The sequence below is a fragment of the Sander vitreus genome, chromosome 17, assembly GCF_031162955.1.
Source record: "Sander vitreus isolate 19-12246 chromosome 17, sanVit1, whole genome shotgun sequence".
NCBI lineage: Eukaryota > Metazoa > Chordata > Actinopteri > Perciformes > Percidae > Sander > Sander vitreus.
The window spans coordinates 2858603-2870629 of NC_135871.1; the positions used below are offsets into that span (position 1 = coordinate 2858603).

Here is a 12027-nt window from a genome sequence, read left to right on the forward strand (position 1 = left end):
GCTCAACGACACACACACACACACACACACACACACACACACACACTCTCTCTCTCTGCTCAAATTCTCTTTCTCACTGTTCTCTCCTCTCTCTGATTTTTTTTTTTGATTTGCCTAGACTGTCACACACACACACACACACATTTGAAACACTAGGAATGGTCCAGTGCATGCTCAGATACATAGCAGTACTTTTTATGATGGACAAGCAACGGTGGGTGTGACTGTGAAAAACCCCCAAAACAAGACGTGTGTATGTGTGTATGTGCGCGTGTGTGTATGTGTGTGTGAGTAAGTGACAAAAAGACTGAGGCAGTGACAGAGATGAAAAGCAGAGCCAGAGTGAAAGAAGCAAGACGGCAAACAACAATAACGAGGAAGCAAAGAGATACAAAGATCCCACAGCTGGTTTCACATCAAAACAGTTCTATGCCAATTAGAGTAGACTCAATTCGAGGGGCTGAAATAAAACGTATAAATACAGCAGGGGGAGAAATGTTTGGTCGAATTATGCAATGCAGGATGAGTCAAGTGTATTTGTATTACATTAACATCCAATGGACATTAGTAATTTTTTGTGCATTTTTATGTAGCCTCTTGGGGATTTAACGATATGCCTTTGTCCCGATTCGATTCTTCCACGATACATGGGCGCCGATTAGATTTGTTTTGTGATTTTCATTTACTGCCAATCAATATTATTGAGATTTTCTTTGACTTCTTTAACAAAAACAAAAGTTGAATAATACACTTATGGAGACAATATATCATGAGACGTTTCAACAACAAACAAAAAAACCTGAATTGTTTTCTAAAAAGAAGGCACATCACATTTCTGTGTCTGTTATTTCATTCATAAAGAAGTACATAAGATGGATTTTCTGCATTTTCTGCTTTTGGTCAGATAACGGATATGACGTAGTCGCCGTCGGCGATACCGTTTAAAGCAGAAAATATTTAGGTGAATCATTGGCAAAAAAATAATAAAAAAAATATAAATAATTCATTTTAAAAACCGGCGCAGAAAACAATAATCACGACGCATTTGATTTTCTTCCCCCACCCCTTATTCACAAGCTGCACGAAATAAAGGTTAGTCATTCAAAACAGCACACACACAGTAGCTTGGCCATTGTGTCAAACTTTTAATTGAGTGTTGTATGAACCCAAAGTACTTCTTTGTTTCTATTCAGCATTTCAAAATAAAGTGTAGGTATGGAGGAATAGTTGGTGGATAGTGTATCTGTGCACACATGTGCATACCTGTGGAGTCCACGTCATGGCCAGAGGGACCGGCAGGTCAGCTGAGCATTCAGGAGCCTCTGCAGGGTGCTATGGGTGGAAACGATAATAAGACAGTTATGTATCTTAAATCAAGACCTCCTTTAAAAGTAAAAGATCGACGATCGGTCATGTCAGCAGACAGTTTCACGGTATTATGGTATTACAATTACAGCTTTAAAATGTATTATTTTGAAATGTCCGTTCTGATGTACTTCTGATTCACTTGTTTGGCTTCAGACCTCGTATGTTTATTTGAAGAGATTTTTTTTCTTTTTTTCTTCTATTTATTTTGTTATTTGGAGGACGGATTTGTTTTAGAAATCTAGTTGTTCATTCTTTATTCAATCTTTGTTATTTAATACACACATCAGTTGATTTGCACAGTTTATATACAGTGGCACTCATAAGTTAATGAACCCATGCTAAAGTTGACAAAAAAATAAAAAAAATAAAACATCTTTTGGAAATTGATCTTAATGCCTTAATTAAAAAAAAAAGAGAAAAAATCCAACCTTTAAGGACACCAATGTTCGTTGTGAATAAATAACGTATCGTAAATAAATAAATGTTCTTCCTTAAAATACAGAGGGCATAAGTCAGTACACCCCTATGTTAAATTCCCATAGAGGCAGGCAGACTTTTATTTTGAAAGGCCAGTTATTTCATGGATCCAGGATACTATGCATCCTGATAAAGTTCCCTTGGCCTTTGGAATTAAAATAGCCCCCCCACATCATCACATACCCTTCACCATACCTAGAGATTGGCATGGTTGTATTTCAGTTAGCCTAATAGCTGGTTTGATTTGCATTGAGAGATGATTTTATGGAAAGTACCCCATGCCAATCTCTAGGTTATGATTATTGTTATTCCTCTTTTTAGTCAACTTTAGCATGAGTTCATAAACTTATGACTGCCACTGTAAATTAAGGAACATTTTTCAGTCATTTGTCTTCAACTGATTGTGTCCGATAATCGTATCGTGAACCTAAAATTGTGAATTGAATCGTATCGTGAGTTGAGGGTATCGTCACACCCCTAGCCATTATAATATAAAGGTAATTCCACAGCTTCCTATTATTTCATGCCTGGCCTTTATTAGCAACCTGACTATTTGTTCATGCTTATTCCTTGAATACCGTCTTTTATTTAAGAATGTAAAGTTAATGTTGTTTGAAGATTCCCCTTCTGTTCTCTTTGTCAATAGTATGATTTTTATTAATATTTTCACATCTATTTTCAAGTCCTCCCCAATCGTACCACCCTTTGTTTTATGTAAACGAGTTCCATCCCAAACTGTGTTAAGTTCCTGTCATCTTTATTCGAAAAAGAAAAATGGACAGCAGAGAAAATAAAAAAGAATGTACAGTTAACCCTGACAGGGGTGCTGGTCATTTTAAATATGTTGCCAAAACATCCTTAAGCCCTTAATAAGAAGCTTTGGTTGGTACATATGAGCTAGATTTGCTCTTTCTCTCCCCATGCACTTCCTCTCTAACTCCCCTCCCCCCCACCATCCAAGCCCCTGTGTGTCCATGCCAGTGCTGGGCCTGCTGAGGCATGACCTGGCGCTGGATCTGGTTGGAAGCAGCTGGAGCGCAGGTAAGACTCCAAGCTATTTTTACCCCGATGCCAGATAGGGGGTGAGGAGGGCCAGGTGGGCAGGTGGACACAGAGTGGGGTCCCACCACCCTCCCTGGTCCCCCCCCCGGTGGATGTCATCTGGGCTTAGGTAAGCACCAGCTCACCATGCCTAGAATACGCAGCCCCACTGTGAGATACTAACACTCCTGCCAGCTACTAGAAGCTCCGTTCTGACCGAGATTTTAGGAAAGAGTACTTTTAACCTATACAATGAGCACATTTTTCTTGGGCAATGAGAGACTACTGAAATTTTTTATTTTTGTTTTGACTGCTGCTCCGGTTTCTTTCCCAACACTTTGTTGAAGCAATTTCCCTGTTCTCAGATCTCAGCAACAACTCTGTACAATATTGTCATAACTCATAGAACCGATGAAAATTAGAGCCAATTATCCTTTAGGGTTAACACGAGGTAATAATCTCTGACGGTACTGACATTTTATTCCTTTAGTAGAGTAGTGTTCTTACAATATGGCCCTTGGACTCGTGGCGATCCTTGAGCCTATTCGAGGGAGTTACTATTAGCACAATTAGTACTCCCTGACATCTCTAGCGTCCGGTCTAGATGCATCTACAATTCTAATTTTCAAAAATAAACCAAAGCCATTGTGTTTTCCTGGGACAAAATGTCATTAAACACGCCTCCTTGTCACCTCTTACCTGACAATTTGGAGATCTGTGACATGGAAACATCTCAAACGCTCTGTATTACACTGCTATTTCCCCAGCCTACATTTACGTCTACCTACAGTAGGTAAAAGGTTTGTGTACTTCTCTCAATAGCAGCGAGCAAAGACAGCAGCTATGCAGATGAGTGTGGGTGTATCGCTTTTTCTCTATGCACAGAGGAAGGTTTTCCATCATGCTGAGGTCTATGTGGAGATGTTTTATCTGTGCTACATCTCAGTCACAGCGGGTTATCATGTCTCTCCACACCCTCTCCAGTTTGACCTAGATTTAGGGGTGCAGATGTAAATCACTGATTTTCTATCAGCAAATTGAACATCCCAAATGCGTTTGGTGAAGTCGGCCTGTTTGGATTTGAATTGGCTGTAGGTCAACATCAAGCTGCAGAGTATTCCATTCGATGATGAGTAATTTTCTGTGTGGAAATGATCCAGTCCTTACAGTAAACTGTGTGTCTCTGTGTGTGTGTGTGTGTGTGTGTCTGTGTCTGTGTGTGTCTGTGTCTTACCTTAGACTTGAGTTTAATAGTGAGAACGTGCTGCCTTCCACAGGAGTCCTCCGCCTTCAGTCTCAACGTTCGGAACTCTGTGTCTATGAAGAGCAGCCTGGAGACAAACATACACAATAAATCAACTTACATTCACAGAGAAAAGGGTACACAACACTGGGAACTGACAGCAGCCATCATCCATCATTAATCACAGCAGCAGAGATATTACAGCACATTGAGACATCAACTCTGCCTTTAGATTTATCACTCTGGGTACCAAACAGTGGCATTACAGCACATCAGGCTACAGCTCCACATGTACGCCCCCAAAAACAGGTAAGACATAACTACAGGCTTTTCTTCTCGAAATTCTGATCTGCATTCTTCTCCAGCAAGTGCCTTTTTAAAAGCGCTAATGGAGGAATATAACGGTTAGGAAAACCAATAACAATACCAATCATGCTGATGCTTGGGAGCATTATTTTCATCCTGAGTCACCACAGAACACCCTGGACTTGATGCTTTCTAATATAACTGTAAGCACACATACTGTACTGACTGGACGTACACTGTGCTAACTGCACAGTAGTAATCGCTCTGGACTCGCACACTGATGACTTGGACTTGAACTCAGGTAATGGTGACCCGACTCGGACTCAACACAGACTCGGACTCGAACGCTGGGGACTTGAGACTCGACAGCTGATGACTCGGCAACAACACTGCACGCAGGCGTAGAACATACGTGCTAGTCGGCCGTCGGCTGTAGTCTTTGCGGTGTGTTCAAGAGCGATCTTTTGGCCAAGACACAGGCGACACTACCATCACGACTTTCAGCAGTTACAGGGGGCGGATTCAAGCTCCCATAAAAGGATGGGTCTCTCTGTGAACTTAAGATGGGTTCACATTTTCAAGCTCGAGTCAACCAGTAAATCAGACCCTTTCTTCCTCTGCTAATTACAACCTATTGAGGCTGAGGACAAAACAGTGATGTGGCCCGAGCGTGCACCAACACCACTGTCAGATTTACTGCTGCTCCAGCACAGTATGAAGGAGTCACTTCCTCCCCCTCTCAAGACCTTCTCTAGTCCACTGAGACCGCAGGACAAAAGACCGATCGGAGACAAAAGGATTTGGCCGGTCCTTTCTCCAGATTTACAGTACATTACGATGGACGCTCTGTACCGAGGCTGGCATGGCTGTAAATCTGCTGAGGATTTATGGAGTGTGTTAGAGAGGAGTGATGTGAGCAGTGTGCTCAGAAATGACACACACACACACTTAGGGAAGTGATGGAATGATGGGAGTCGGTTTCCAATGTGCCCGATTCGTTAAACTGTCTGCTCGCTTACACACACTTGCAATCAAACGCCAGCGAAGGGCAACGGTGCCGAAGTGTCACATGGGGCACTATCTACAAACACACAGACAGACACAATATCAGGATCACCCCCAATTCGACTCTGTTCCTCTTGTTCTTGCATGCTGACCTGATACATCTCTGCTCCCACTCAATTTCACCAACCACCCCATCTCTCTCTAATACCATCTGCATATTAAGATCTTGCAAACACATTGTCCTATTTGCTCCTTGTAACACACACACACGTCAGTGTCGATTAGGGCTGCACAATATATCATTTTTTTTTAAATTGCCATTGCGATATCAACTGGCGCAATAAACACATCGCGTTAAAGACACAGGTTAGTTGAAGGAAAATATCAGTAAAAAACTGCACTTTAAAATGGAACTGTCATTCTCTTAGTGGTGCCTTTTATAGTCAATTGAATGTTCAATAAAATAATGTTGGAAATGATTTCCCTTCATTTGTTTTAAATTCAACAAGCAATGTGTTGTCTTTTAGCAGAATATGGAAAGCAGCAGAAATGCAGAGCTGAGTACACTTTCATATCGGTTTAAATGCAGGTTATCCCGATATTCAACAACATTATCGTATATCGCTTATTTTCCTCATATCGTGCAGCCCTAGTGCCGATATTAACGTTACCTATCAGGCCAAAAATAATCTAGCTGCCGCATAGAACTTCTTGAATAGACAAGACCCAGGTTACTTTATATCCTCAGGTACACATTTACAAAGAGTGCAGGCCCATAAAATACCCATTACTGCTAAACAGCAATAAATGCACAAATATGTCAAGCATGACCGGTTAATAGAACTATGCAAGTGAAGGAAGTGACACGCATCCAAATGATCGAATCAATAAATAAGAATAAGTTGAATCTGTGAAACAAAGTGCTGGTGATTTGCAGAACACATGAATAAAAGAATGGCGGTTCTCTCAATTAGAAAATCTGTTTCTCTTTAACCCCATTTCAGTCATGACAGCTGAGTAAATCACTGCATGTTCCCATACCACCAGTCCAGGGACAGCGGATGTAAAATAGCCTCCATGCTAATTCTGGCACATTTTACTTTTATGTATTATTAGTAGGGCTGGGCGAGAAAATCAGATATCACGACATTCTAGACCAAATACCTCGATATCGATATTGCAGTGATATTCTAGGGTTGACTATTGCGCTTGGTGCTTTAATAAAATATCTTCACACTTAGATTTTAGATAAATAATCATCAGTAATGTGGACATAATGTCTAAGTGGGGAAAAGGCAAATAATAGAAAAGTACATCGCTTTACTGTAATGCAGCCTTTAAAACCAGTAAAAGACAACACTCATGTCATATCACGATATTAACATATCCAAACTCTAAGACGATATCTAGTCTCATATCACGATATTGATATAATATCGATATATTGCCCAGCCCTAATTAATAGTGTGCATTGTCCCTGATAAATAAACCTGAAATAAATAAATAAAATAAACTGTTTTATTGTTATTCTCATTTTCATTGAAACGTATAAAATAGTGCGACTTATGCAAGGATCTGTACCATCTGTTTTCTTTAGTCTGTAGGACATGATTTGTTTGCCCGGGACGTCTCTGCAGTAGCCTGGCTCCGCCCTCCTACGTATGTCCGCCCAATTTTCATTGTCCTTCAATACTCCGTCTGGGTTTGCGGTATATTCGCGGGTTTTCTCTGGCCAAATCTTAACCGGTCCAATCAGCGAACAGAGGGAGTGGCTGAGAACGATGACGTTGAGGTCGTGACGTGCGCTAGTTTGAGTTGTAGTTCCGTAATGGCGGCGGAGAAAGATGCGATCCGTTGTGGCAACGCTGCCGAATATCCAGAAGTTAATTCCTGAGCAAGAACAATCTTTGCTGAGTTGTGTTGGTGGCCATGATGTCGTGGCCCTCCTCCCCCACGGGGTTCGGGAACAGTAAGAATTTCCAGCTCGCTCCGTTAGTGGTGAAGGAGTTGGCTAAGGCTAACGCTAGCGATGCTAAGCCGATAGTTGTTGTTCTCTCCCCTCTTGTTAGCCTGGTCCCACCAGACAGTACGTAGGAGGGCGGAGCCAGGCTACCAGAGTGGCTCTGGGCAGATCCAATAGTTTTAAACTTCAACAGAGTACCCGCCTTCAAGGTAGTTAACACTTGTCAATGGAGAGTGGCCAGACTCTCTGTACAAATGAAACGTACCAGAGTCTGGTAGGACCAGGCTATCTCTGCAGCACCACAATACTTCATTCAGAATGGTTTGACACATATTTTGCCTTTGACAAATATTGCACCCCGCCTGCAATTTGGATATTGCACTAGTCCATTTTGCTATTTCAATACAATTGTGATTAATTGTGCAGCCCTAGTTTTGAGTCGGGTTAGATAGCACTTTATCCAATCCAAATCAAGTATGAATCTTGTTGGATCCAAATCATGCTGTATACCTAATCAAAGCAAATTAGGTTTCCGCTTTTAATCCGCAAGCAACTACAGTTAAAAAATAAGTAAAACTCAACACCTGTATTCACCTTTAGTTGCCTGAGAAGGCAAAAACACTATGGTTTTCCCTGAATGTTAACCTGGGAAATTCTCCTGAAATTGATGCAACACAATCAGATAGATTATTTCTCTAGAGAAGAGTTGCAACACTGTTGGGTCTTGTTGAACTACAAAAAGACACCAACCAATCTTTGGCTGTGTGCAGACACCCAAAAATAGACAGCACATTAAACAGTAAACAGTCACGTTTCATTTTATCTGTGACGGAACTCATTTAAATGAACTACAGCTGATATAATCGGCCGGCCGGTGATGTTCGGCATTTTAACTGTAGGGTAAGCAGCAATCAGCAGTGGCTAAAAATGAGGAGCCCCCTAACTGTATTCCACATTGCTCTTACAGTAAGTAACAAAAAAAAAAAAAAAAGATGAAGCTTAGTGAATCCAGATATTTTATCAAATGGAAACTAAACCTTAAATGGAACCTATTGGAGCCCAACCCAATGTTATTGTAGATTAGACTTTGACCTTCTCAGTCATTATGGTCATTTTCAAAAACAAAGTGTGCTGTAAAAATCATGCAAGTACAATGAATGACAGAGTATACCTTAGTACGATATCTACAGTGGATGTGAAAGAGTTAAGGAAAAGCAAGCCAGTAAGGCTGTGAAGTTTTAAATAAAACATGGGCAGAATAAAAAAATTTAAAAAAATCTCATGATAAAAGATATTCACTTGTATTTCATAAAGCAGATACAATGTAACTTATACCACTTTTTTTTTTTTCACTCTGTATTAAGAGAACAAGTCCAACCAGTACTCGGTATGGACCAACTTTAACAAACCGTATCGGCAGTGAAAAAGTCTCATCGGTGGATCACTGACACACACATTTCCATCTCCCCTGCTCTGAGGTCTCACACTCAGGATAACAGGGAAGGGCTGCCGCCCCTACTTGGCCGTGATGGAAACAGCGTGACCGTCAGACGTCCTGCTGCGAAGACTGATGAGAGCATCCCATTTGCAACTCCACAGCCAAGTGAGATGCTTCCAGACAGTGCACACCACGCACATTTGTGCTCGTGTGCGTGCGCGTGTCTCGGAATACTTTTTTTTTTTTTTTGGGTGTGTCGACAAAGTGATTAATGAAGGGTGAGATCAACATGTGTACTGTACTGCTTGTGTGTGTTGCATGAGAAATTCACAGGCGAAATGATGGCACGCACGAGGTACAATAGAGGAAAGTGGAGGACGACATAAGTCACATGCACACAATGTATGTGTAAATCAAGAGAACAAACACCCCCACCCCACCCCCCCCAAACACACACACACACATACATACATACATATATACATATATATATATATATATATATATATATATATATATATATATATATATATATATATATATATATATATATATATATATATTAATCAGCCTGGTTTGTCTGTGCTAACCAGGACATTTTCATTACTTACTGGACGTAACTGCTTAAATTCCAATACTATTTCTGTTTGCATTTACATCCCATGATTATAGGAGTAATTTACTAGCTGGCCTAATAATATAGAAAAAGAAAAAAACAAGAAAAAAAATCCATGTTAGCGTCTAATCCCTCGGCCCTGGGCCTGGTTGGCCCCACCCTGCTGCCAGAGAGCTGCTATAACTGGCCTCACAAGAGTAGCAACACAATGTGACAGAGTGATAACACTGTGATAAGAGGAGACTTGGTACGTACACCAAGAGGCTGTGAACATGCAGCTGTGCCCGTAATGAGCCCCGGAGCTTCCAGGGCCGCGTTCGGTGGGCCACCGAGTGATGGCGGCTGACCTACTTGACCTCATTTTCCATTAATTAACACATGGTATGCCATCTCCCGCCAATTAAGATGACCACACTCTCACATGCAGGAATGGAGAGACACACACACACACACACACACACACACACACACACACACACACACACAGAGAGAGAAAGACTCACTTACCTGGCCCAATCAGTAGACAGAATTACAGCTGAAAACCCCTAGTGGCTATTAGCACGGCCCATACCAATTAAGACGCTAAGCGAATCTCGAGTGCTTTGGAGATTGAGGCCCACTGCGTATAATGCCTCCTAACTGTAACACGACACTGAAAATGATGTTGGTCCCATTTTCGGCATAAAGCATACCTCCCCCCTTCTCCTATTAAAACCTGAGAGTCTTCAATTAGGGCCATTTGCATTTTGCTAATATCATAATTGTAGCCGTGGTCATTAATAGGAAAGTGGAAAATGAGTGTAGTAGTCGAGGCTTAATCCGAGCTGGGGGAGAACAGATATCTTCCCACTAACCACCACCCCCCCCAATCCTTCTCTCCTTGATGAGTGGAGACAACAGTATTAGCTGGGCCTGTCAGCGCGCGTGGGCTGAGAGTTATTAAATGTGACCTGGATTTAACTATAACTCAATAACTAAAAATAAGGAAGTCATTAGGAGCCATTTGTTAATGTGGACCTGTGTTGTTGCAGGCTCTCCAATCAGTTTACACTGCTAGGGGAGAAAAAAAAAAACACAGGAACTGGTGCATAAAGCTGTTTAAAGCACCAGAGGTTTCTAGCCATATATACACCTCGGTATGTTAATCTTACCTCTGGGGAAAATACATGAAAAGCCAAAAAACATCTATATTAATAACCTTACGGTTGCCTTGGCTAGTGAGTTGCCTATTGCCTAATTCTGGCCTACAAACTCTGAGGTGTACAGCAGTGGGGGAAGAAGTTTTCAGTTAGTATTCAAGTACTAATACCACACTGTAAAAATACACTGTTACAAGTCCTGCATTGAAAATGTTGCTTAAGTAAAAGTATGTTAGTATCATCAGGAAAATGTACTTAAAGTATTAATAGTTAAAGTATACTCAATGCAGAAAAATGCTCACATTTTAGAATCTGGAAACGATCAAAACAGTTTGGTGTTTAACGGTCTAATCATTTCACCTGGATTGTAGGCCGATATAATGTTGGGTAGTTTCATTTATAATGATACATAGTATTTTATTAACTACATGTGTTTTGTGTGCAAAAATCTTAATTAGCGGAGTAAAACGTACAATATGTCCTCTGAAATGTAGTGGAGTAAAAGTAGAAAGTGGCGAAAAGACTCAGAGTACAAGTACCTCAAATTTGTACTTAAGTACAGTACTTGAGTAAATGTAAGTAGTTACATTCCTATGTAGCTTCTACAGAGAACAGGAAAAGCACAGAGTTGATATCTGCAACTCTGCAGGCAAATGACTTCCAGAGTACCGTGGGACCATGCAAGTGGGGATGTGATTGTGAATTATTCTTGATGGTTTCTTACTGTAAGCCGATTTGAACTATTCACATTTAGTGGCGATTCCTTCTGTAGCATTGCAGCGTAGTTTATTGTTGTGACACTGATCATAGTTACATCTACAGCTCATCTGTTGGAGATATCTGCCGTAGAGCAGACTGATCTCACAAAGTGGCGTATGTATGACACGCCAATTCGTATGCCGTTTTTGCGCGTTATCAAGACGCATAATTTTTTTTTTTCGTGGCCTCCATTGACCTACATTACATGTGAATTATCGCTGTAGCGACTTGTATGAAAGGACGGATGGGTCAAACACAGGACTTTCACCCAGGAGGGCCGAGTTCGCGTCCCGCTTGTGGCGTTTGTCAACCGTTTTTCTTTTTTTAATAAAGCCTTCCCCAGTGTTCTTTTCCTAAACCCAACCGTTTATTGTTTCCCTAAGCGTGTGACGTTGGTCACCGTCGTATTTTTTATTTTTTTACACGCTTTGTTCTCACGATAGCACGGCACGTTCTCGCGATAACACGGCACGTGGCGACGCCATGTGGTGTGTAGAGATGTGCCGATACCAGTATCGTTATCGGCACTGATACTGCCTAAAACACTGGTATCTGTATCGGTAAGTACTGGAGTTCATGCACCGATCCGATACCACGTAATAAAGCCCTAAAGAAAATCTACGTTAAAGTAGTTTAGTTAAGTTCTTTTTCCGTTATAACTGAGTGTCAAAC

The 12027-nt window shown here is 41.1% G+C and overlaps 1 protein-coding gene across 2 annotated transcripts in view; it reads right to left on the minus strand.

The window, feature by feature from the left end:
* Positions 1–12027, minus strand: part of fancl (FA complementation group L) — a 36008-nt gene that overhangs the window by 15754 nt on the left and 8227 nt on the right. For both annotated transcript variants that reach the window (XM_078272343.1, XM_078272342.1), the window contains 2 exons: positions 4121–4217; positions 1264–1332 (listed from right to left, as the gene is read on the minus strand). In XM_078272343.1, coding sequence (XP_078128469.1) covers positions 1264–1332; positions 4121–4217 — 166 coding nt within the window. The remainder of the gene's footprint in view (positions 1–1263; positions 1333–4120; positions 4218–12027) is intronic.